Consider the following 27,504-nt stretch of genomic DNA (forward strand, 5'->3'; position numbering starts at 1 on the left):
GGTTGTTTAAAAAAATGCTGATTCCCAGCAATTGAGATAACTGGTTTCCAGCAACTTAGATTTTCAGCAATTGAGTTTGTTGATCATTTTCAGCAATTCAATTTGATGTAAATTTTGCTGGAAAACCAGCGGGACATGAACCAGCAAAATTTCCAGCAAAACAAAATTTGCTGTGTGGGTATAGTTTTTTTTTACATTGATGTTGGATTTTTCGCTTATGAATTTCTTTAATAACAATTATATGATTGAGAGGTTATCAATCTATCATTTGTCTTCTATATTCTGTTCTATTGTTTCCAAATATGAATAGTTTCGTTCCAGAACGGTAACTGAAGTAATTCTGAAATTTTTAAAAGACCAAAAATTGACTATCTATCATCTAGCAACTTTCCGTCTAATCGAACTAGTACTTTGGTTAAACCCTTAAAATTATGGATATAAATCAGCAAAAAAACTGGAAGTTGATTTCCCACGTATGAAACTAAGTGGTGTATCAAACCAAAACAAGCTTCACTAGTGAAAAACCCATTCGGTTTTGTCTTTTTGTTTACTATCAGTTCGTATATTTATGAGCTTAGCCAACGGATCAGCAACAAAATTACACTAGCTTGAGGATCATCTCGCTCGCGTTCAGTAGCCATTCGAAGTTTGTCCAGAGAAGATCGACTTTGACAAGGTCAGTGCGCTTGAGTAACAAACAGGTTCCAAAAACTAAGTGATATTTCTATAGAGATCTATTTGGTCTTCGAACCTCGATCAATGAACTGGTTACTGGGGATTGCCGCTTTTGCGGTTTGTATTTTTCTAGGAACTCCAGTAAATGCGGGTGAGTAATTATTGAGAATTTCATTGAATTTGTTAATACCGTTTTGATCGTTTCAATGTCGCAGAACTGATGCCGGAATCGGTGCCGCATTCTCAAACTGTCACACTGAATCCGTTGATGCCGAATGACGAACAAAGCGTGAGAGGTAAAATGCTGAGAACAATTCTAGTCCTATACTGTACCGATTATCTACATAGTTCTGATTTCTTATCATTATTTTCCATAGATTGTCCATTCACATTCTACCCTTATGCAAAACAAGGTCTAGCGAGTTCCATCGCTGGAGAAGTTTACAAGGATAGGACCTTTTCGCATGTAGTTCGATTGTTCAATAACGGCGATGCTGAGCCGTCGGATTCCGAAACATGCATCGGGGTCATCGTTGATGAGTTTCACATTTTGACCACCAAACAGTGCAGTTCAAAATCACCCACGGAAGTTGGTTTCTTCGCCAATTCGTCTTTCCCCCGCGGACAGATTGAGTCTTCCATGGTCCATCCCAGTCTAAACTTGGCATTGCTTCGGCTGAAAGCAAAACTCATGTAAGTCAACATTTACCATATGATTATCACACCTCACCATGGTGTCTGAGAATAAAATTTGTTTGAAGCGGCTTACTCATCGTTTATTGGATTTAAATGATGCAAACTGAAAACATGATAAAATCTTAATTATAATATGCTAGGTTCAGTTTCAGTATTGAAAGTTTGAAGTCAGATGAAGGAGGATATAAACTTAGAAACACCTCACCAATCCCAGCTAACAGACTGCACATCTCAGTTATAATTTAAATTTTGATTTAACAAATATCGAATTTAATGTAAAACATTGCTATACTAAAATCTTTCGAATTTCAAAGTCACGCATTTGAACACTTATGACGAAATGTGGAGAAAAAATAAGGAAATACTTTTTTTTTAATCCAGTCCGTTTTTACTTTTTAATTTTTTTAAAGATTTCTTTATTATTCTTTTTACTATTACCACTGACCACACTGACATGACACTTAGAACAAAACTTCAACCATTTTCTGTCTAATTTTTTGTTATCAGATTTTGCAGGTTCGCAATACCGACGGTAGGTGGCGAACCTGAAAAAATTGACAAAAAATGCCCTGTAGGAAAAATGGTCCTGTTTTGCCCGATTTTATCGTAGAAATTGCGTGCTTTATTTTTAAAGTTGGGTGGCATTTCCTAACTGCGATAGCAATTCTTCAAATCGATCGATGCGCACTCTGGAATCGACATTGCGTACTGTTGGAAAAATTATCCAGAAAACGAAATCGAATGTCCAGTCAGTATGGTCAGTGCTATTACATTCAAGTTATATTCTGACAGTAAATCAAGTGCTAAAATCAAATATGCCTGAACAAATTTGGAATCCTTCTATTATCACACGGCGTTGGAACATCGCGGGGGGTACACAGCAAATTTTATTTTGCTGGTTTTTCTCCCGTTTTCAAGCAAAATTTCCAGCTCAAATTGCTGAAAACGATTAGTAAACTCAATTGCTGGAAATCCAGCAATCTCAATTGAAATTAAATTTGGTGACCGTTGCAGACACGAAAAACAAACTTACACTTTTCGCGCGCAGCGAAAAATAACTAGCCAAAACAAAAACAAATTCGAGTTTGACAGACCGATTGCTGGTTTTTCAGCAACGCAGATCAAATGCTGGAAAAATCAGCAAGATGAAGAATGTTTGCTGGTTTCCAGCAAAAATTGGATTGCTGGATTTTTCCAGCAATTTTTTTGCTGGAAATCTAGGCAAAATTTTACTGTGTATATTAAAAATAAGACAGAATCTTTTAAAATGGAATTATTTGTACGGAATTTCATACTATCCCCATTGCACAACCCATATAGGGAATGTATTCGAGAATAATTACTTTATTTTGTGAATAACTTTCTAATATATGGATGGAAATTGAAAAAAATTTCAGTGAAACTACTAGTAGGTAATGTAATGTACACATGTGCAATTTTTGTGATGATAAATATGCTTAGTGGTTTTTGGTATACCGTCTAATAAAGAAATTGATCCCCAAATCGGGAAAAACCGTTACAAACTACATGGAAAAGCTTGAACTTATATTTAAATTTAGAACTTTTCCTAGTCGGTAAACCTTTCAATTTTCAAATTTGTCCACTCCGTTGAAATGTTCAAAAAACAAAAAAAAGGTTATTCGAACAGCCGTTTTGGTAAGAAATTTTAATTTGCAGTCAAATTTTCAATTGGGACGATAAATTATCCAATAGGCGCTTCAGAAGCGTAGGACTTCTAGTGTAAGCTTGCCAGATTGCCCGGTTCTATCCGGGTTTGCCCGGATATTTGATGCAAAATTTCGAGAAAGTCCGGTCCAGCCCGGTTGCCCGGATATCGTGAAAAAAGTCCGGATATTGCCCGGATTTTTTCACAATTTTCACAAAGAAACCAAAAAAAATCAAAGTTTTTGAGTAAGTTTCAGCGAAATCGATTAACGGTATGGAAATTTTCAACGGTTGTTTCAAATATTTTCGCTGATTTACTTTTATAAACCTTCAAATATTTAAGTGTTCCAAAAAGTTTTTGGAAGTCTGCAATTACATTAATGAAATATTAATTTCATTTTTTTGCATTTTTTCTTTGCTTTTATGTATAATAACACCTCAATTTTGCCCGGTTTTTGGATTTGAAAAATTGAAATCCATGCCCGGATTTTGCCAGGTTTTTTTGAAAAAATGCCCGGAATTGCTAGGCCCGGATGGGAGTGGAAAAAATTCTGGCAACCTTATTCTAGTGGCAATCAACTTGCTTATCTTTTTTTTACCAGTATTAAAAATCAAATTTATTTTTTTCGCTAAAATTGACAATTTCGTTTTATGATTACATACAATTTCAGTTCTACGAAAAACTATATCGTTTAGGAAACAATTTTTAAACTGTTTTTTTCAAATATTTTTTTAAACACAGGGGCTAAAGAACTAAAAGTCAGTACATTATCGGTTCAAAATATTTGACATATTTGTAGCTTTTTATCGTTCGTTTCCAATCTCGCCTTTAAACGCATTTAGTTTACCTAACTGTTAATTGCTTTTTTTCTAACACCTCTTGTTTTCGAGATAAGTTTGGCAAATAGGTTAATATCCATTTGATCAACAGGTGCACTCGTTAGGTAAAACTGTAGAACATTACAAAGATTGAAGGGTTTAATTCAATGCTCAACTTTCCCGAAGATCGCGAGCCATTTGGACTTCTGAGAAAAAAGTTATAGAAGTTATCTTATTGTTCATTTTTTCCAATTTTGGAATATTCGGGAAATTTGAACGATATTTTTAGGAAATTTCCACCCAAATTGAATCTTAAATTTCTTGAACCATCTTCACACCGGGGTTCAAAATTCTTCACTCATTGCTTTTACTCTATTCTTATCGAACGAACAAAACCTGACTACAAGAATAAGAAAGGAAATGATTAACTGGAATATTCGAATAATTGCGCATCAATCTCTGTCGTAGGGGAGATGAGAGCATAATGACCACCTTAAGGAAAATGCTTATTTAACCATAGAGAACAGCTGTAATATGTGAAGTACATCATTGTTTCGTGTTCAGACAGTCAAATAGTCTATTGCCTAATTAGATGAAACTTGAAAAAGTAGATAAAATCGTTTTAAAATCCATTTTAAAAATTTTTGCCGAAAGCTGAAAACCAGTCACTGTAGAGGCATAATGAGAAACCCGCCGAGGCAGTATGAGCACCATTAATGAAGGCATAATGAGCGTTTTCTGCCGGGGAATCTAGCAGCGAATTCGACTCGATGAAGTCAATTGAATAATAGAGCTACAGCTTAGCGTGTATCGTCTGACGATTTCGCCTATTGGTTAGATGTCGGAGAGGTAATAAGTAGGCTCGAGTTCGATTCCTGGTGGAGGTGATTTTTTTTTTCATTTATCATTCATGATCATGATTGCACTAAACGGTTAGGCGTAGATTCATCAAACAAAGCAATAACAAAATAATCTAGGTCTGTTTGTAGAATTCAAAGAATTAACACATTCTCATACATTATGTTTCTGGTGTTTTGTTTGACGGATGATGCTTTGTTGCTATTAGCCGTATAATGTAACAATAAAAAAAAATCAATCATGAATGGTATGTGCAAAAAAAATCTCCTCGAACAGGAATCGAACTCGAGTCTACTGATTACCTCTCCGACACCTTACCAATAGATCAAGTCGACAGACGAAACAAGTCAAGCTGTAGCTCTATTATTCAGTTGACTTCATCGAGTTGAATTCGCTGCTAGATTCCCCGGCAGAAAACGCTCATTATGCCTTCATTGATAGTGCTCTGTTCGCCTCCAGTGAACAAATTAAAGTAAAAACGCGTTTTAAAATTGATTAAAGTGAAAAATCAAAAATTTTATGATGTTGAAAATTCAGAAACAATGTGTAGATCATGTTGAATTGCGTACATTTCAGATCAAGATGATATAAAGATCATAAAAGCTTATTTGGTGGTGCTCAAAAATTATAATATTTTCGTCATTTGAGAACCTAGCTGGTTATTATTTAATATTTCTGTAAAGATGAAAAGGATATTTCTTTTTTGGTGAAAAATTAATACTATAGGTAGTACGAAACAAGTCCTTATGAAAATTTGTTTAAGAAAATACGTACTTATGTAGAAAAAAGGAGTGCTTATTATGCCATGGGTGCTCGTTATGCCCTCATCTCCCCTAAATATAGCAAAATTTAAAAAAAAAATTTTGTACAAGAGTGGTTCAAAGTAGGTCCAGAGGGTGGACCAAAAATGAAACTTGGTGGTTCAAAATACCGACCTGAGTAAAGATCGAAGAAACGCGTCTTTAGGCTTAAATCTTGCTATATTGCAACAAACGAAGAAATGTTTCGATAGAATAAGCCTGGATCTTCGCAATGAACGGTTGAAGGAGTTAAAAATTGTAACATATACTTTTTATATCAGGAAATACACTTTCTAAAACGGTCCAAAATTGGTCCGTTACCCTTTATTTTGATACATAGCCGTAGAAAGGGGGGAGGGGTTAAACCCCCCCCCCCATGAGGGTCCATCAAATGTAAGCGAAGTTTTCTACTCTACATTCAAAATTTTCAATTTTAAATCAAATTTTGATGATTAAGTAAAGTTATTCGATGGTAACAATCTTGACTAAAAACTGATGTCAAATCTTTGAAATCTAGTCCCAGGTACAAAATTCAGCTACAGATTCGCTGCACGTGTTAATGACCATACCTTTTCTTCTTTCTGGTATCATGTCTCCTTCGGATGAAATGACCATACTTAAAATTAATAATTCGAGTTTTGGAATGATTCCAAGCTCTTTATAGTTTATTTAGTTCGTCTCTGGTTGGGATATAGTAGGGACTATAACTTAAAAACTAAGAAATACTGCTTAATCCTAATTTAAATCTACGTTTACACATATCCAAATTAAAAAGATGGTACACTGATGAACTGATGTTGTCGTAGCGTCCCTGTGGATATGTAAAGGTTGACAAGTTCCAATACGTAAGCCATCCACACATTCAAAAGCTCTTCACAAAACAAAGTGTTACATTTATTTCGAGTACACTCCTTAAATCGAGAATTTTGTTCATCAAACATTAAAAAAATCAAGACTACAAAAGGGGATGAAACTCCCATCTGTAACAGTTTGTTTTTTGCTTTTGTAATTTTTTGGGTGTTTGAGAAACTTATCGAAATTTAAAAAAAAAATAATTCAAACTTGACTTATTCCTCCCTTCAAGGTTTTCGAAAAATTAGAAGGGGAAGGGGGGTGGTTTGATTGGATTGACAAAAGAAGAATTTGATATTTGATATTTGTCCGGCTTATGATCAGTTCAACCCGATGATTGAGTAAACTTTAAACATTGTTTAGGTATTTAATTTACATTTGCTAAAGCAATTAAGCATTTGAAAAGTAGTAAAATATCATGTAAGGTATACAAATTTATAAACTGAAACTAAGTCTATCTTATTAACACATAACCTGTTAATGGCCATGGATCGAAACATGTATGTGTCTGTGTCTCTGTGAATGTAAAGCATAAGATAATTCGACAGCTTTAAATCACCCGTTTTTATGTTTTTTCTGCTGCTTTAAATTCGGTCGTTCGATTCCTTCGTCACGAGAACCCCCCATAAAACTCGAAGCAATTCGAGTACACGTGCTGAAAGGAAGAAAAATAGTGATAAATCGTGCTAAAAGTTTCGGTTATTGAAAGTACCGTTTGTTTACAAAGGACGTTAGTGTAAACACCCCAGCTCGATTTTTCCGATTGAAGCGACATCTGCCGGAAATTTTGTGGAACCATCAGTTTTTTCTGCGAAGTCAATTGCATAACTGAAGGCGCAATGGAACAGCACTGCTCGACTTGCCGTGAAGCTATCACTGGTATCGAGCAAATCGCTTGCAAAGGAGTCTGCAGCAAGCGATTTCACATCTGTAGTATACAGTAGCTGAATGAATCATAAAATGAGTTCTGTATATTTTAATAAATGACCAGAACAGTATTAGTGTGTAACCGGAAAAAAGGAACAGAAAGTTGAGAGCCGAGTGGTCGCTCCGAGAGATAATATGGAACGTTGAAAGTCTGACTCTCTTGCGAAATTTGTGCGTGAACTTATCAATAGAAATATGAGGTGGGAGCGAGACGACTGTTGTTGGCATCGTGTTCGCTGGCGGTGAATGAGAAGGTATAAATGAAAAAGCATGTGTTTAATCTTCTGGCGTGTTGCATTCATTTTAATGCGTCATTCAGTTAACGAATTTTGGGAAGGAACGTCGAGCGTCCTTTCAGAGAGAAACAAAATTTAATATTAAATGAAAAGTTACTACAATGGCGCAGGCGGTAGTGAAATATAAATGGATTTAAGTGTAAATGAACAATGTAAAAGTGTCTGATGCATAGAGTATAAAATAAATTTTAGGAATCAAGAAAGAAATGGGAAGAAACTGCCCTTAATCGTGGGAAGAAATATTGTGTTGCGTAGTGTTTCCGGTGCAAAGAAGGAAGAGGACGATTTTTTCTATTGCGAAATGGTGAACAGATTTATTTGCATGGGTGGACTCGATGTTCGTTCTTCTTGAAACGAGACGAAAAGGGGGTCGAAGGACGGTTTTGCATTAAAAAAAAGTGTAACTGGGGGACATGAAAGCGGTTATAAATGAACGGACGTAGGTAAGTTTTGGATGGGTTGAGGACTGATGTTTCAGAAGCTGAAGTGGAATGTGCTCTTTGACAGAAGGGAGGCGATTGTAGGCGAATAAACGGTAAGCGATCTTAATTAATTTTAATATTGCCGCGGATGGAAGAAAATATTTAAAAATAACTTTATAGTGAGAAAACAATGTTTCAAAGTGTCGATCTGTTTATGAAAATATCTGGATATTTTTTCAAATGAATTCATAGCTGAGTTGAATGAGTTAAATGTATTGAAAAAAGATGAGTTTATATTTGTTGAAAAAATCGTTAAAATCGATTTATGTGCGCACCAAATTGGATAAAACTTCTGTTCTATTTGACCTTTTGTATAATTGGAGATAATTGTTGTACTAAGCCTGTCAAAGTCGAATACCATTTTGATTTAATACCAGTTTATTTCAACCTGTAAGTGAAAATGTAATGCTATAATTGCAGGCGTAGAAAAAATGGGAATCTGAAGTCGTGAGGGATCTTTTGAAGGAAAAGTTTATTCACCTCGTTTCTCAAGCAAGGTGAACTTCAATAGTCGAGATCATATGGTCGTTAATACTTTTAATAAACTAAATATATCAAAACTTTATTGGTCAAAATGGAAAAGGGTGGTTCTAAAAATATATCAAAAACAAAAATAATTGTTTAATTGTGAAAAGTTTTCAAACAAAAATTCACAAAAAAAGATTGTGAACAAAATTTAACGAATCAATTGGAAGTGTGTTGTGATTTACTGATAGCTCGTTTAGAAGATGCAACAACCTAATAAAATGGTAAAATGTGAGAAGTCATATACCAAGTTTGAATTTAGAAATTCACGGCCAAATTTGAATGTGTAAACATGACAACCTTATTTTGATATAAATCTGGTAATCCATTAAAAAATGATAAATCAAAACTAAACTTGCGAGAGACCAAGCCAATTTCGATAGTGCAAAGGTCACAAACCAAATTTTACAAAAATTAAAAAGTTAATGAAACGTTGATTTATCACAAGAAGACTTACGAGAGGTAAAGTTAAGTTTGGATCGTGCGAAGGTCACAATCCAAATTTGATATGAATGGAAAAGTATTGAAATGATACTAGTAATGCGTAAAACGAAGACTTGCGAGAGGCCAAGTACAGTTTGGATTGTGCAAAGGTCACAAAACAAATTTTACATAAATAGAAAAGTTTATTAAAAGTTGATCTATCAAAAGAAGATTTGCGAGAGCTCAAGTTCAGTTTGGATTGTGCGAAGATCACAAACCAAATTTAATATGAATGGAAAAGTATTGAAATGATAATGAGTAAAAGAAGATTTGCGAGAGGTCAAGTCCAGTTTGGATTGTGCGGAGGTCACAAACCAAATTTTACATAAATGGAAAAGTTAACAAAAAGTTGATCTATCAAAAGAAGACTTGCGAGAGGTCAAGTCCAGTTTGGATTGTGCGAAGGTCACAAACCAAATTTAATATGAATGGAAAAGTATTGAAATGATAATGAGTAAAAGAAGACTTGCGAGAGGTCAAGTCCAGTTTGGATTGTGCGAAGGTCACAAACCAAATTTTACATAAATGGAAAAGTTAACAAAAAGTTGATCTATCAAAAGAAGACTTGCGAGAGGTCAAGTCCAGTTTGGATTGTGCGAAGGTCACAAACCAAATTTAATATAAATGGAAAAGTATTGAAATGATAATGAGTAAAAGAAGACTTGCGAGAGATCAAGTCCAGTTTGGATTGTGCGAAGGTCACAAACCAAATTTTACATAAATGGAAAAGTTAATTAAAAGTTGATCTATAAAAAGAAGACTTGCGAGAGGTCAAGTCCAGATTGGATTGTGCGAAGGTCACAAACCAAATTTAATATGAATGGAAAAGTATTGAAATGATAATGAGTCAAAGAAGACTTGCGAGAGGTCAAGTCCAGTTTGGATTGTGCGAAGGTCACAAACCAAATTTTACATAAATGGAAAAGTTAATTAAAAGTTGATCTATCAAAAGAAGACTTGCGGGAGGTCAAGTCCAGTTTGGATTGTGCGAAGGTCACAAACCAAATTTAATATGAATGGAAAAGTATTGAAATGATAATGAGTCAAAGAAGACTTGCGAGAGGTCAAGTCCAGTTTGGATTGTGCGAAGGTCACAAACCAAATTTAATATGAATGGAAAAGTATTGAAATGATAATGAGTCAAAGAAGACTTGCGAGAGGTCAAGTCCAGTTTGAATTGTGCGAAGGTCACAAACCAAATTTTACAAAAATGAAAAAGTTAATGAATCGTTGATCTATAAAAAGAAGACTTGCGAGAGGTCAAGTTCAGTTTTGATTGTGCGAAGGTCACAAACCAAATTTGATATGAATGGAAAAGTATTGAAATGATAATGAGTAAAAGAAGACTTGCGAGAGGTCAAGTCCAGTTTTACAAAAATGGAAAAGTTAATGAATTGTTGATCTATCAAAAGAGGACTTGCGAGAGGTCAAGTCCAGTTTGGATTGTGCGAAGGTCGCAAACCAAATTTTACAAAAATGAAAAAGTGAATGAATCGTTGATCGTTCAAAAGAAAACTTGCGAGAGGTCAAGTCTAGTTTGGATTGTGCGAATGTCACAATCCAAATTTTACATAAATGGAAAAAGTTGATCTATCAAAAGAAGACTTGCGAAAGGTCAAGTCCAGTTTGGATTGTGCGAAGGTCACAAACCGAATTTTACCAAAATGAAAAAGTTAATGATTCGTTGATCTATCAAAAGAAGACTTGCGAGAGCTCAAGTTCAGTTTGGATTGTGCGAAGGTCACAATTGTAATTTGTTATGAATGGAAAAGTATTGAAATGTTAATGAGTAAACAGAAGACTTGCGAGAGGTGAAGTCCAGTTTGGATTGTGCGAAGATCACAAACCAAATTTTACACAAATGGAAAAGTCAATGAAAAGTTAATCTATCAAAAGAAGACTTGCGTCAAGATCAGTTTGGATTGAACGAAGGTCACAAACCATATTGATATGAAAGGAAAAGTATTGAAATGATAATGAGTAAAGGAAGACTTGCAAGAAGTCAAGTCAAGTTTGGATTGTGCGAAGGTCACAAATCATATTTTACACTAATGGAAAAGTTAATTAAAAGTTGATATGTCAATAGAAGAGTTGTGAGAGGTCAAGTCCAGTTTGGATTGTTCGAAGATCACAAACCAAATTTGATATGAATGGAAAAGTATTGAAATGATAATGAGTAAAAAAGACTCGCGAGAGGTCAAGTCCAGTTTGGATTGTGCGAAGGTCACAAATTTAATTTGATAGGAATGGAAATTAATTGAAATGATAATGAGTTAAAAAGAAGACTTGCGAAAGGTCAAGTCCAGTTTAGATTGTGCGAAGGTCACAAACCAAATATGATATAAATGGAAAAGTATTGAAATGATAATGAGTAAAAAGAAGACTTACGAAAGGTCAAGTTAAGTTTGGATTGTGCGAAGGTCACAAACCAAATTTTATACAAAATTTGGAAGTTGATGAATCGTTGATCTATCAAAGGAAGATTTGCGAGAGGCCAAGATCAGTTTGGGTAGTGCGAAGGTCACAACCATATTGATATGAATGGAAAAGTATGGAAATGATAATGAGTAAAAAGAAGACTTGGGAAAGGGTCAAGTTAAGTTTGGATTGTGCGAAGGTCACAAACTAAATTTTACATAAATAAAAAGTCAATGAAACAATGACCTAGCAAAAAAAAGCTTGCTTTAGGCCAAGTCTGTGAAATGAGTAAAAAAAAAGACGTGCGAAAAGTCAAGAGTTTGGATTATTCGAAGGTCACAAACCAAATTTCTTATAAATGAAAATGATTTAATCTATAGTGACTGAAAAGAACTTTTAGAGGTCAAGTCCAGTTTGGATTGTACGAAATGGATACATTTTTATTAATTTGTTTTCATTGATATTAAACCATTAATTTTGCCATTTATGAATTACCTTATTCTTACTTAAATTAGCAGCATCGTAACTATGGTTAATTTGTGTATTTGCATAGTGTCATCAATTCCATTTCTCGCTAATCTATCTGTTTTCATGTTGGATATATCGTAATTTATCTTGAATAATTTGAACTATAGGTTAAGAAGAAAATATATCTTTAATGAACTAAATTTTATGTAAATTGAAAGGTTATTCGAACGATGATCAATCAAATTTTTTACCGATGGAAAATGTTGATCGATGGATGGATCGATAAAATGAAGACTTCGTCGAGACTTGCAACAGGACAAGTCTAGTTTAATTTTTGAGAATATGACAAGCTTGATGTTAAATTTATAAAATTATAATTATTATAATTCAAAGCAGACTTGCGAGGAGTCAGAACTTGTGCGAAGGTCACAAACAAAATTTGATAGGAGCAAAAGAGATGAAATTTTAATGATGAATAATCATATGACTTAAGATATGTCAAGTTCAGATCACTTTGTTTGAGAAGTCACTAAAATTTTACGAATCTTATAAATTTAAGTAAAAAAATTGTGTTCGAGAGGTCACAAATTAATTTCCCTGCAATGATGATAAAGTGTAATTAGGGAAACACTATTTTAAAACTTGTTTTGCGACAGTAAGCTGATGAAAATAAAACGTTATTGAATTGAAACTATCGTTAATTGAAAAATTGGATTACGATAAGTGGAATGTAGGATTGGCAGACAAGGGGACTAGGTGTAATAAAAAAAAAGGTTTTTATCAAAGGACGAACAATTTGCGTCAATTGAATGGAATTTGGTACAGTAGAGAGATCACAAATACATTTTAATGAGAGAAAGACAAAAGTCTTCTGTGACAGGTCCAGAATCGGAAAACAAATTATTGCGGCTGCAAGAGTTACGTAAAATCTAACCTTTATTTTAACGTTAGTTTTCGAGGACAATCCAGGAGTTAATTTGTTAATTTTTCTAAAAGAGCAGAGTGGAAACAGTTAGAGATACTTCGATTAACTCTCAATTAGTTTAGAATTAGATTTGTTAATATCATAAAATTTGAAAAAAAAAATAACATAAGTTCCCAAAATCTGAATAGAACAGCTAAGCTCTGTCCAAGGTCTCAATCAGGATTTTTTTCATAATTTATTCGTTTTAACGTATTTGTATCATTCATGGATTAACGAAATTCCTGAAGAATTTGATACCTTTTAAATTTCACCCTTTTCGTTAGAGTAGAGATAGGAGCGAATGTAGTATACAGTAGCTGAATGAATCATAAAATGAGTTCTGTATATTTTAATAAATGACCAGAACAGTATTAGTGTGTAACCGGAAAAAAGGAACAGAAAGTTGAGAGCCGAGTGGTCGCTCCGAGAGATAATATGGAACGTTGAAAGTCTGACTCTCTTGCGAAATTTGTGCGTGAACTTATCAATAGAAATATGAGGTGGGAGCGAGACGACTGTTGTTGGCATCGTGTTCGCTGGCGGTGAATGAGAAGGTATAAATGAAAAAGCATGTGTTTAATCTTCTGGCGTGTTGCATTCATTTTAATGCGTCATTCAGTTAACGAATTTTGGGAAGGAACGTCGAGCGTCCTTTCAGAGAGAAACAAAATTTAATATTAAATGAAAAGTTACTACAACATCGCGTGCACTGGATTGTCTAAAAGTTTGGCCAGACAAATTGATACTACGTCCAATAATGTTTTCTGGTTCTGTGATGACTGTGCAGCGATTATTTCAAATCCTAGTTTCCGTTCGATGGCATTTAATGCTTCTGCTGAAACAAACGCAATTGCGCAACTCACAAACGCAATAACCGAGTTGCGTTCAGACATCCAGCAGCTTGCTCCGAAACCGATCCGTACCCCTCTGTGGAATAAGTCAACGCCCACGTCCACGCCCATTGAGCTAAGGCGTCCAATGAAGCGAATTCGGGTCCCTGATGCTGTTTCGACTGAGCCGTGTCAACTTGGGTCCAGAAATGCTTCAAACGATTTGGTATCCGTTCCACTTTGTGATGACGAAAACCCCAAGTTGCTCTGGATTTACTTGTCACGCATCAAACCTGACGTCACTGAAGATGCTGTCAAGGCAATGGTCCATGCCAACCTTGGTGTGGAGGATGCGAATGTTGTTAAACTGGTTCCAAAAGAAAATGATATTAGCAACTACCGTTTTATATCATTTAAAGTCGGCCTATCACCGGATCTAAAATCAAAAGCCATGAATCCTGATTCTTGGCCAAAAGGATTGTATTTCCGGGAATTCGTGGATTACAGCTCGAAGCAGTTTCGCGGTCCTCAGCAATAACAGTAACCAGCCATCAGAAAACCACATTTTGATTCCGGGACGCATCATTCATGCCAATTCGGAAGTTCTCTACTCTGGCCACCAACGACCGACTGTTCCTGCTGCAAGTCGTCCCGTTAATCGGTCAGGTGGTTCAGAGGGAGGCTTCCAATTGCCATGCTATGGCAAGTATACATCTGTTTCAAGTTTTTCTCCCAGTGACGCGTTTATGCCTTCCAGCTTCACATGTGCCTCGGATTGTGCGTTTTTCATACCTAATGATGCACGCTTCGGAGCTGATGCCAGCCTTATACTGCAGCCTACCGCTAACAGCTGTTCAGATATCGATGCTAACTCGGCGTTTTTTAACTGGAATTCGGGACGCACCACTCAAAGCAATTGGGAAGTTCTTTACCCGGACCACCAACGACTGACTGTTCCTGCTTCAAGTCGTCCCGTTTATCGGTCAGGTGGTTCTGGGGGAGGCTTCCAATTGCCATTTAATGGCAAGTATCCTTCGGTTTTATGTATTCCATCAAGTCATACACCTCTGCCTTCTAGTCCCGAACCGTGTGCGTCGAGTTCGACAGTACCTTTCGATAATTTGGATGTTTGCCCAAATGGAAATTTTGCTGAAAATTTGCTGATTGGATCACCGGGATGCAACGAACTTAGCACAATGGAGGCCCCCAAGCCCTTCGTCACAGTCGCGCAGTTTCCAGCCAGTGTCAACAGTCGTCCCGGCCCTGTGTTCGAAGAAGGCAACGGGGCTCTCCAGCCCGTGCTTTCAGGCAAGTACCCTTCTCCTTCTCCCGCTGTGTTCAATGACTGCCCCTCAATTTGCAGCTCTCGCCCTATTGACCATCGCAAAACACGCCCAATTGACGCATCCAATTCATCTGACGCGCTGCGCCTGTATTACCAGAACGTGCGTGGTTTGAAATCAAAGATTTGTGAGTGCTTCGTTGCTACATCAGAGCTCGGCTACGAAATCTACTCATTCACCGAAACCTGGCTCGATTCTTCAGTACCGTCTAGTCAGCTGTTCGGCTCAGATTATAATGTATTTCGTTGTGACAGAAGTAGTGTCAATAGTCGTCGTAGCAGGGGTGGCGGAGTACTTATAGCGGTGTTAAATAAGCTCAGCGCATCATTGGTTACTTGGACTAATACCAATTGCATAGAAGCCTTGTGGGTGAAAGTTTCTCATGCTCATAGTTCGTTTTTAATTGGTACAGCATATATTCCACCGGAAAAAAGTCAAGATGGATCAATTATCGATCAGCATGTTGATAGCTTATCTGAAGTTAGATTGCAACATCCTTTGTGCAGCGTTATTCTTCTTGGTGACTTCAACCAACCGCAATTGACGTGGATTCGTGGTAACAGTAACAGTATGGTGATTGACTCTACTTCAGTATTAACATCGGCTAGTGCATCAATTTTGGATGGAATGCAACTGAATGGAATGGATCAAAGAAACTCTCTACGCAATTCGCAAAACCGAACGCTGGACTTGGTTTTTACGGACGATTCTATCTCAATAAGCTCGGTCACTGAGGCCATCGATGCCGTTGTTCCGATTGACACGTACCATCCTCCGTTCAATTTTGATATCTCTTTTCCAAACCCTATCGTTTTTGATGAGGCGTTCGATACTTCAGCACGCAACTTCAATCGCGCAGATTTTGACACGATGAATCAAGTCCTCTCTGAAATCGATTGGACGGATTTCCTCAATTGTACGGACGTTGATATTGCCGTGAGAGTATTCAGCTCAATTTTGGATGATGTTTTTAACAACTCAGTACCCTTGGTGCGACCTCCTCTTCGACCTCCCTGGAGTAATGGACGCCTAAAGCGGTTAAAACAGTTACGTTCTAAATTACTTAGAAAGTTCACTAGCTCCAGGTGCCCTTTCACTAAAATGGAATTGAACGTTGCTACAAGAAAATATCGCAGTTTCAACCGTTTTTGCTATCGACGCTATGTTGCTCATACGCAAAGGGAGCTTCGCCGCAATCCGAAAAAGTTCTGGAAATTTGTCAACTCAAAACGGAAGGTATCCGGTCTGCCTGCGGTACTCCAACTAAATGATAGAATTGCCACGTCTTCTGCCGAAAAATGTAACCTCTTCGCGATGCACTTCTCCAGTGTTTTCTCTGATCTATCGCCAACTGCTGATCAAATTTTCGCAGCCGTCACACGGTTACCCATAGATGTGTTGAATCTGTATTTTTTTTCTATAAGCGAGGAAATGGTTCTTGAAGCCATTGGTAAACTGAAGTATACTACATCAGCCGGACAGAATGGAATTCCGGCGTGCGTTCTTAAGAAGTGTCGTACTCTTTTAGTGAAACCACTTACTCACATCTTTAACCGGTCCCTAGAACAGCAAAAATTCCCCGACCTCTGGAAAAGATCGTTTATGAGCCCAGTCTATAAAAAAGGTGATAAGCAAAATATTCTCATCTACCGTGGTGTCACATCACTAGCTGCCTGCTCGAAGGTATTAGAGAGGATCGTAAACGATGTTATTTTCTCAGCTTGTCGGAACTGGATCTCTGAAAATCAGCACGGAATTTTCCCTAAACGTTCGGTAACCACGAATTTGACAGTTTTTACATCATATTGCATATCACAAATGGATGTCGGAAAGCAAATTGATGCAATTTATACTGATATTTCGGCTGCATTCGATTCAGTGAATCACGATATTCTCCTGAAAAAATTGCAACGTTTGGGATGTTCTGAACGACTATGTGCTTGGATAAAAAGTTATCTTACGAATCGCCGTTTAGCTGTCAGAATTGGTTCTGCAGAATCTCCTGATTTTATTCCAAAGTCTGGGGTTCCACAAGGTAGCAACTTGGGCCCTCTGTTGTTTACAATGTTCTGTAATGACATTAATTTGCTTCTGATTGGCTGTGGAGTTCTCCTGTATGCGGATGACCTAAAAATATTTTTGGTCATAAACAGTTTAGCTGATTGTTACGAGTTACAAGGCTTCCTGGACATGGTTGTGAACTGGTGTGCTGATAATTTACTGGTTTTAAGCGTTGCTAAGTGTTGTGTTATTACATTCGGTCGGAGGAAACATCAATTCATATATGAATACAGCATACTGGGTGAGTCACTGCAACGTGTGGATCAGATAAAGGATCTTGGAGTTTTATTGGACCGTCATATGACTTTTAAGCCCCATTACTCTGTGGTACTCGAGAAGGCCAACAGGATGCTGGGATTCATTATACGCCTGAGTACAGAATTCACCGATCCCGTCTGCCTACGAGCTTTGTATTGCTGCCTGGTTCGATCGATATTGGAATCTGCGAATCTGGTATGGTGGCCGTTTGAGGCTTTGTGGGTTGCGCGTTTCGAAGCAATTCAACGGCGATTTGTGCGGTATGCTCTCCGTGAACTACCTTGGGAAAACCCGTTAAATCTACCGCCTTATCCACAACGATGTGCTCTGCTTGGACTCCATACGCTGGCGGATCGTCATTCCATTGGTCGATCACTGTTCGTGGCAAAGATCTTGAGAAATGAAATTGACTGCTCATGGCTGCTTTCCCGTTGTAACATTTATGCTCCAGAACGAACCCTTCGTAATCGAGACTGGCTCTCATTGGAACCACGAAGTACGCGCTATGGCAGTAACGACCCCCTTCGTGCCGCAAAAATATGCTTCCTCCGTAATTATACCCTATTCGATTTTAATGTGTCCATTGCAACTTTCAAACAACGGATTGAGCATAGCATGAGTGAACGACTAAGAAACTAGAAAACGATTTATGTAAACCTAGATTTAAGTTTTATTCATTCAGACTCCCACCTTTGTCAGATGATACTAATATAATAAACAATAGCGTTTTTGTTCCACTTTGTTGCAAATAAAAGGTGAAGAATAAGTTCACACTAGACTACTCCAACTTTGTATGCGACAACTAAAACCTGTGAAATGTTATGCGTTGATCTTTGGCCTAGTACAAGATCTCATGCCAAATTTGGGCCTGATCGGAGAGTGTCGTTGATTTTCTTTTGTGTGTGTATGGTATTTGTTTCCCTTGATTTAAGCAGTAGAGCTTTTGGTAGAATAATGCAGGTAGTGATTAAAAATATGGACTAAGGCTTATTCTGTGTTCTGGACAGCTTTAAACCAGCTGTTAAATTCTTCACAATCGGTATCGGATACTGGATGTTTATATTTTTTTTATCATCATTGATTATTTTGTTCAATTTTTGATTATCTTTAGCATCACCAGTCTAATAACTCCAGCCTGTTTTTGGACATTGTCAATCGACACAGGATTCCCAACAGTGCAACACATATCGTGGGGTAAAAATAGTACTTTCCTTATGACACACCTATTTTTGGGTAAAATCTATTTCCTTCTTTTTTGCAGACAACAGAAACAGTAGTTTGACGCGAGACATTTTGAAATGTCCTCTAGCTGAACGTAGCGAGTGTTTCACTCGTAAGATCGCATCAACCAACAATGGTTTCCTCCAAATTCAAGCTATTTCGAACTATCGACAACATCCCTTTGTGGTTCTTTTCGGTTATGGCAATGATGGATCGATTCTGAAGGTTTCCGACTACGTTGGATGGATTGAAGAAAAAACAGGCTACAAAATGAATGCAATAGGTGATTGATGAACGATGTGTTTCATATAAACAAATGAAATAATTTTCTGTTTAATTCAGATTGTGCGTTGCGGTATTACAAATTCAGAGACTACGAAGAGCGTACTGTAACAAGCAGCTCAGATACGTTTCAATCCATCCAGTTACAAAACGCTTATGTTTCCGACTCGAGGACAGACCGATACAAAGTATCGATCGGATATTACGTCGAAGATCCGGTCAAAGAGTCGGTTATTACTTATCACTGCTACGGAACACTCATCCACCGACAGTATGTCCTAACGGCGGCCAGCTGTTTGGCACCTTTGAAGAAGTTTGTATCTTTTCGGCGGATGATATGTTGAATCTTGTAGGATGATGTCCATTCTAACTTATTTATTCTTGTTCAAACAGCGTATCTCTTACGGTTCGTATGAACCAAAAGTGGAGTTTTGTTCCAAACTCTATTGAAGGATCAGACACTCTAGTCGTTGAACAAGAGCAGTATTTGGAGGAGGCGTATGTTACTCAAATCTACATTCATCCAGAGTACAGCAATGTCTCAAATGAAAACGATGTCGCCCTTCTTCTGCTCGATCCTAACGAATTCAAGTAGCTCAATGGAATGTTTGAATTTTTGCGCAACAACTTTTGGCTTTCTCAATTTTAGATTTGGAGAATACTTTAAACCTGCCTGTCTGTGGACTCAAGACCAGATCAAGATAAATAGGTTTCAAACCAACGGGCACGGTCCAAAAGCGGCTATCGAATATTTCGAAGAACGCGTGGAGAACCTTTTGAAGGATACACGTCAAGCTGAGTTATACTTGAATACAAGAATAGTGGAAAACTGCCCGTTGAATCATGCGGCTAGAGAAATATGTGTCGGAGATGATGCAGTCGTCGTTCCAGGATCTTGTTTGGTATGCCTCGAAAAGTAACACTGTAAATAGTTGGAGGTTTTTTTTTAAATTATTTGTGTTTCATTTTCAGTCAAACCATGGATCAGCGATGTCACGCGAGCTTTGGGTGTTCGATTCCTACATATACGACTACGTCTTTGGCGTCAACAGCCGTGGAGAAAACTGCGGCTTCAATACCCCTAACGTCTACACCAAAGTAGAACCTTACATTAATTGGATCGACAGCATTGTTTTCAACGAAAATGGTAGGTCTGAATAGTCGTTTATAAATTTTCCAACAAGAGAGAAGATCTAGTACAGTACAACTAATAAAATCGAAACTTGAACGAGCTGCCAAAATGAGAACCTGTTTCAGATAAAAAAAAATTGGGGGGAAATATATGTAGGTATTTGGCAGATAAAATTGATGAATGATAACTTGACATAATCGTAGCAAAATGAATCTTCAGCCGGGGGCGGCACACACAAGATTTATCCATTTCCGGTGGTTCTTTTCATACTTCCCAATTTCCGATTTCACTTGGAAAACATCAATGAAACACATGCAACATAGAGTATGTGAACACTCACTCAATCTCACTTAATGGTCCCACGTCGATTCTCCGGCGCATAGGGCCGTGGTAAAAGACCACCACTGTTGACGATCCGGAGCCAGCGTCTTCACTTGGTCCCAGTCAAGATTCTCGTCGACATTTCGGGTTTCGGCGGCTAGGCCACGTGTTTGTAGGTCTGCCTCTCCTTCGATGTTCCTCTGGATTCCATTCAAGCGCCTCTTTGCAAATCTCGTTCTCATCTCTTCGTATCGTGTGACCAATCCATCTCCACTTAAGTTCCCGAATCTCGATTTCTAGCGCCCTTTGATGATGCCGGCGATGTAGTTCCTCATTTGAGATCTCAGCGATTTACAAATACTTGCAGTTTTCGTGTCGTCACCGTATATGTGCACCAAGTTTCACACCCGTACATCAATACGGATTTAACGTTTTAGTTGAAGATTCGGATTTTCGTTCGTAGAGAGATCTGGCGTGACCGTCAGATGTCCCGGAGATCCACAAACGCAAATCGGGCCTTTCTGATCCGGGAGGAAGCACTCCACTTTCTCAACCTGTTGTCCAGCTACCACGAAATTGGAAGGATTTACTGTGTTGAGACCTGCTGCCTTGGAGCTTTCGGTGAGGTCGTAGAGTTTGCTCTGCAGGTCCGGTTGTGTTTGGGCGAGCAATCGTCATGATCGTCCGGATCGGAATCCAGCTTGTTGCCGTTGGAGTGTAGCGTCTTTTTTCTCCTGGATCCTGTACGGGATCACTTTGCAGAGTACTTTGAGGGTTGTACAGATCAACGTTATGCCTCGCCAGTTACCGCACTCTGTCAGGTCTCATTTCTTCGGGACCTTTATGAGGATACCATGCATCCAGCCAAAACTTTCCATTCACTAATAAAAACAACACTCATCTGACCTGGCAACAGCGCAATTTCCATATTATTATTTAACAGTCGAGATGGTAACTAGATAGCCCACAAAACGAACCACAACCTTTTACCAAAGGGCAAGGAATCTCCCGCCTTTTTTATTTTGTTGTTGCATATATGCAATCACGAATTTTGCTTAATTTCACGGTACCCATTTTTTGTGACAATTGAAGACTTTAAAAAGTGGATCACGAACACTGTAGCACATTGATATTCTTACTTACTTACTTAATGATTCCGCGCCGATCCTCCGGTGCATAGGGCCGTGGTAAAAAACCTCTACTGTTCACGATCCGGAGCCAGCGTCTTCACCTGGTCCCAGTCAAGATTTTCGTCAGTTCGGATTTCAGCGGCTTGCTTTGCCGCCACGAGTTTCTGGGTCTGCCTCTTCTTCGATGACCTTCTGGATTCTAATCTAGCGCCCGAATCTCGATTTCTAGCGCCCTTTGATGACACCGGCGATGTAGTTCCTCATTCGAGTTCCAGTTGCCATGCCACCAAGCGCGGAAGATATTCCGCAGGCAGCTGTTTATTGATATTCTCATAGTCGCTAAATCTCAGCAACAGGCTCCTTCACTACAGTTAAGAAAAAGATTGGGAATGCGTTGAAGCTATCGACGAAAACGCTCTAGACTGAATAACCGCGTGTTATGATGGCATGCTTTTGATTCAAGAAGGTATGGTAATATCGATCTGGCATTTTCGTTCAATGTCAGTTGTATTGTTACCCGATCAGGGGAGCATATCAAAAATTTTACATAAGCCCATCTCAACGAAATATTATTTTCTAACTCAGATATAGCTTGGATATCAACATTTTCATTTTTTCGATTTGAAAAAAAAAATCGGCTTGTGATATGGCTCAGTTGGCAAGTCAGTTGCTTCCTGAGCCGATGTCCGTGAGTAAACATCGAACACAGTTGTACCGGTTATGTTTTTCAATTACTGTCCGCCAACTGAGTCGTTGATATAAGTCGCGAATGACATGAAGATGTTAAAACGACTATAATCGAAACAAAAAAAAGATTCGAAAAAAATTATTTATATACCATCTTTGATACGAACAATTCTTTTTTTTCTGCCTCAATTTGCCTGCATCAAAAACTTTAATTGGAATTTTGTAGCCCTCATTCCAATGCATCAGCTATAGTTCTGTGGTAGCGTGCGCGCCTCTTATCCGACATGTGGTGGTTCGAATCTTCTGGCTGTACCCAAACTTTTCGAGAGTTGTTCCAATTTGAAACAATACATGGAAGTTTGAGTACAAGGCAAGAGGCAATGGAATATTGCATACAAAAGCACTAAATGGAAAGCAAATAGGGCTTGCGATATAGCTTAGTTGGCAAGTCTGTTGTCTCCTGAGCCGATGTCCGCGAGTTCGAGCCCAAGAGTAAACATCGAACACAGTTGTACCGGATAAGTTCTTCAATAACGATCCGCCAACTGCAACGTTGATAAAGTCGCGAATGCCATAAAAATGGTAAAACGACTATAATCGAAACAAAAAAAAAGAAAGCAAACATTTTTATATTTTTGTGGTCTTAATCTTATCTGATTAAAATCTTGATATAATGCTATCAAGGGGTGACATAATTTAGTTATTCCTGTATGTTCTTTTTGCAATAATTTGCTACATTTTAACATCCTACGAGTACTAAATTATATTTCATTTGGATAGGAAAAAAAGTGAGTATAAAAATATCTCATCTTGATATAATTTTGTATTTCTCTTCTGATTGGGTAATCATCACCATTTATAGCTCTGATCTCAAGTAGTCCTAAACCTTCATTATTTGTTAAATAATTTGTGAAATTGTCTAAATCTCTTCCAGTGAAGTACAACGACACCGACGTGTACTATGGAGACGAATGTACGACTGGGCAGGTTCCAGTGGGAATTTGTCTGCCACTTTCGGAATGTCCCGGTATCAAGCAGGAGGTTTCGAGCGGAAAGATAACCGATCTGTCCACCGTAACATGTGCCTTCGAGGGTGACGAAAGTTTAGTTTGTTGCAGTCAACAGAATTCTATGCCCAATGATGAGGAACGACAAAGTGAAGATCTCAAGTCTCGTATACAAGAAATTGAAAACTGTCCGGAGATGTACAGCGAATTCCGTAAAAACAAATCACCTTACAGTTTGAGGAAGGGTAGAATGACTTCTGCGGTAATTTCTTAATGAATAATGATACAAGCGATGTAGTGTATTGTAAAAACTCATTATTTTATTGCAGGGAATGATAGCGTCCGAGTCCTTGAATTCAACATGCGATGCTACTTTGATTGCCAGAGATTTTCTACTAACATCTGCCAGTTGCTACGAGAGGTAACAAGGTTTTCGAACTATTCATGATTGACATCAAACTAATGATTTGTCAAAACCCTAGATTATCGAAAGCGCAAGATCTGAAGGCGTTCGTTGGTCCTAATGGTACTTATCAGCAAAGGTTTCCAATTGCCAAGGTCATCACTCATCCGAAGTATAGGCAGGCCTCATATACCAACAATGTTGCATTGGTCAAACTTCTCGAGCCGATAATCGTCACCGGAGAGATCATTCCAGCTTGCCTGTGGCAGAACCACTCGCATGTACCGTTTCTTCTGGAACTGGTTAGATTTGAGGATGACAGCAAGGAAAATCAAACATTCTCCAGAATTCCAACCTATCCTTTGTATCAGAAACATTGTGAGCAAGATCACAGAGTAAACGTTACAAGCTCAGAGCTTTGCGTTGTCTACGACCAATCACAGGGTCGGGACGATAGCAAATCCATGATATGTCATGATACAGGAAGCGGATTATATAATTATTATGCCTATGGTTTATATGAAACAGAAGTTACATATTTAGTAGGTATTTACAGTCACTCAAACGGATGTGAAAAACAAAATATAGGAATATTCACCAGAATAAGTCAATCAATCAGTTGGATCAAGTACTCTATTTATCGAAATTAACAATAGGCAAACAAACATGACTAGATTAAACCATTCACCAAAATCATACCACAGATGAATTAAATTCCGGCCATTGTTGAAGAATCTCCACCATTGTCATCTCCGGAAACTAAATATCCGTTTTCCGCAAGGCCGTGTTAAGGGGGAAGCCAATTGCCCCTTAAAACTAAAAATAAATAAATAATAAAAATAAACAAATAAAAATAAATAATAAAAATAAATAAAAATAAATAAATAAAAATGAATAATAAAAATAAATAAAAATAAATAAATAAAAATAAATAAAAATAAATAAATAGAAAACTAAAATATAAATAAATACATAAAACTAAAATATAAACATTACTTTAATCATACTTCTTCAAGCTCTAGGAAACTAGGTACAAGAAAATGAAAATAGGAATTTAAATATTTAATATAACAGGTACATAATTAGGGCCCCCCCTTAAAATATCTCGAGTAGTTTCATTATAATATAGGTTAAGCGCCCCCCCCCCCCCCCCCCTAGAGTTAGTATTGCAGTACAGACCCCGTTCGTTTTTGGCAACACGCCCGTAAATTTTATGTTGCCAAAATCGAATGTTGCCAAAATCTAACGGTTTTTTTTATCACTTTTTTATTTCTAATTTTTATTGAAAATTATTCAAAATTGATGTAAAACCTTATATTAGTATAAAATTTTTCAATTTGGCCCAATTACATTAGTTTTAAGCAGTAAAACATGGAAAATTTCGTGTTTTTACAGTTTAAAACTATTATAAATAAGCCAAATCGAAAAATTGTATGCTAATATTACGTTTTACATTTATTTTGATTAATTTGAAATGAAAATAAAAAATAAAAAAGTTACAAAAAAAAACCGTATTTTTTGGATGTTGCCAAAATCGAATGTTGCCAAAATCGAACGGGGTCTGTATTTCTCGCATTGGTTTGGCTGAACAAATTTGCACAAATTTTAAAATACCTAAAATACCTAACATGAAAAAAAAAATTAGGAATGTGATCAAAACTACCTAAAATTTTAATTTTTTTATCGGACTAACGTGCAGCGTTTAAATTTCTGTTCAAACTACCAAAAAAATGTTATAAAACAAGCACAAACAATTAGGCCTCATTTAGACATTAATTTGCTTTATTTGACCACTTTACTTTAAAAACCCGGGCATGTCCGAATAAATCCGGGGAATTTTTAATACATACCCTACAATAAATAATACATCACTTTCACTTATTTATTGAAAAATATTTCAGGAGTTTCCAGTAATTCAAGTTTTTCTTAGATTCGTCAAAATAAAAATATAAATACAGAAATTATCAATTTTAAATTCAATCAATATTGCGGCCAGATAAATGTTCAAATCGAATAATGAATCGCAACTACAAATTATAATAAAGTTGGACAAAGTTTAAATACTAATTTGATCTCTTAAATATCTGCTCTTCGGAATGTGCCTTCTTATTCACATACAATTCAGGTAATGGCAGACCAGCGAATCAGGGTTGGTCGGCTCTTCTCAAACAACAAAGAGCCGGGAGCAACCAACACTGTTTTCAGTTCGGCTTCCGAGTGTAATCCTCTTTCGCTGATCGTGCTCCACTCGTTACCCGAGTTTACACGAGCTGTAAGTGACTCGGACGGTAAGTGTGAGAGCATTTGCATCCAAGTGGGAGAAAGAGAATTTAAAAAAAAAAGAGCGCCCTGTGTTTCAGTCATACACCTCAGAGTAAAGAAGGAAAAAATTATTTAGACTCCCACCACACAACGTAGAAAAAATATAAACAATTTCTATCCGATACCATGCCTACTGCTGTTAGCTGTTTTGATTTTTTTTTTTGCAAAAGGTAGCGTTCGAAGAAGAGGTGACAGGTGGTTTCATCAAAAAATTAGGACACCGCGAAGAACAAAAACCAGGATTTTTCAGGAACCCAGTAGATTGGTGGAAATGAAATGCAGCTCTTCTTAGATTGCATAAATTAAGGCGAAATAGCGGTGCAGTATATGCCTTAATTTATGCAGCAGAAGAGATATGAAGTTAGGTGGCTTTTAGTTTATACCGAAAAACACCGTTCAAATATCATCTGAACCGAAGATTACCATTGGTTTAAGAGGTTAAACTGTTTTTATTGCAAAATCAAGAGCAATTAAGATCAGGACGGCTTCTAGAAAATCAGGACACCGCTGGAAGCTTTGATTCGGAAAGTAGCATCTTTTCTTGTGAACGTACCAAGAATAAACTGAGTTAGCTCTCGAATTCTCCTCAGCACATTGCGCAACAGATTTTTCCGGAGAAGGGAATTCTCTTCATCAGCGGATATGAATGCTCTCGCTCACTCTTATGTGTTGACAATCTCACTCTTCATTTCAGTGCGATTTATCTCTCCCCGCACCGATTGGGGGAGCAGACGAAAAAAATTGCACTCGTTTTCACTGGACAAGCCGATCTGAGGAGTTTTGCCACCCATGGCGAAAATTATGGACGCAAAAACACTGACCTACTGACTCACACTCGATTTCGTTTGTTGGATAATTTTTTCAACAGTACGCAATACCGATTCTAGAGTGCGCATCGATCGATTTGAAGAAATGCTATCCCAGGTAGAAAGTGCCACTCAACTTAAAAAAAGGCAAGTTCTACGATAAAATCGGGCTAAACAGGTTCATTTTTCCTACAGGGTATTTTTGTCAAATTTGGCAGGTTCGCCAACTACCGTCGGTATTGCGAACCTGCAAAATTTGAGGAAAAAATTAGCCAGAAAATGGTCGAATTTTTTATTTGAGTGTCATGTCAGTGTGGTCAGTGGCAAAAGGACTTCGTTCTCTTTCTCGTGCCTTCAACTACACTGAGCCAACAGGATGCCACCAAAAAGTTCAATTGTTTTCACCAGTGCATTGGTAAGACATTCAAAAAAGAGGTGAGAGGTATTTCTAAGCCATGGTTCAAGCCGTCTGGTTTGGCTATCAATCAAGATGTGTACCAGAATGAATATTTGAAGAAAATTTGGATGCCGTTCCAACACAAACATCATGCAGATGGGCAATACGTGTTTTGGCCGGATAAAGCATCATCACATGATGCATTAAAAAAAACACACAATTCTTCCTGAATACCCATTCGTATACCCATTGTATCCCATTCCTCAGTGTCGCCAATCAAAGATTTTTTCGGAAATTTGAACAGATTGGTGTACAAAAATAATTGGAGAGCCAAGAACTGCAAACATCTGATTGGTAGAATCGAGAAATGTATTCA

The 27,504-nt window shown here is 37.4% G+C and overlaps 1 protein-coding gene across 3 annotated transcripts; it reads left to right on the forward strand.

Moving 5' to 3' along the window:
* Positions 1–611: 611 nt before the first annotated feature.
* Positions 612–24,299, forward strand: LOC129739719 (uncharacterized). Of its 3 annotated transcripts, XM_055731225.1 has the most exons (13): positions 658–676; positions 731–826; positions 891–971; positions 1,053–1,368; positions 18,532–18,623; positions 18,682–18,924; positions 18,984–19,236; positions 19,317–19,514; positions 19,573–19,825; positions 19,896–20,070; positions 23,128–23,462; positions 23,530–23,621; positions 23,683–24,299. In XM_055731225.1, the coding sequence occupies exons 2-13, from the start codon at positions 760–762 to the stop codon at positions 24,251–24,253; spliced, it is 2,676 nt and encodes an 891-aa protein (XP_055587200.1). In that variant the 5' UTR covers positions 658–676; positions 731–759; the 3' UTR covers positions 24,254–24,299. The 3 variants fall into 3 exon arrangements, with proteins under 3 accessions (XP_055587199.1, XP_055587201.1, XP_055587200.1); XM_055731224.1 differs by having other exon boundaries at positions 612–826; XM_055731226.1 differs by having other exon boundaries at positions 614–826; positions 18,532–18,614.
* Positions 24,300–27,504: the final 3,205 nt, after the last annotated feature.

The sequence above is a fragment of the Uranotaenia lowii genome, chromosome 1 (assembly GCF_029784155.1).
Source record: "Uranotaenia lowii strain MFRU-FL chromosome 1, ASM2978415v1, whole genome shotgun sequence".
NCBI classification, from domain to species: domain Eukaryota; kingdom Metazoa; phylum Arthropoda; class Insecta; order Diptera; family Culicidae; genus Uranotaenia; species Uranotaenia lowii.

Coding starts and splice junctions, on each gene's coding strand:
- LOC129739719 (XM_055731224.1), top strand. CDS start 760: ATGAACTGGTTACTGGGGATTGCCGCTTTTGCGGTTTGTATTTTTCTA. Junction 19,515..19,572: donor CTCGATCCTAACGAATTCAA/GTAGCTCAATGG, acceptor TCTCAATTTTAG/ATTTGGAGAATACTTTAAAC. Junction 19,826..19,895: donor TCGTTCCAGGATCTTGTTTG/GTATGCCTCGAA, acceptor TTTCATTTTCAG/TCAAACCATGGATCAGCGAT.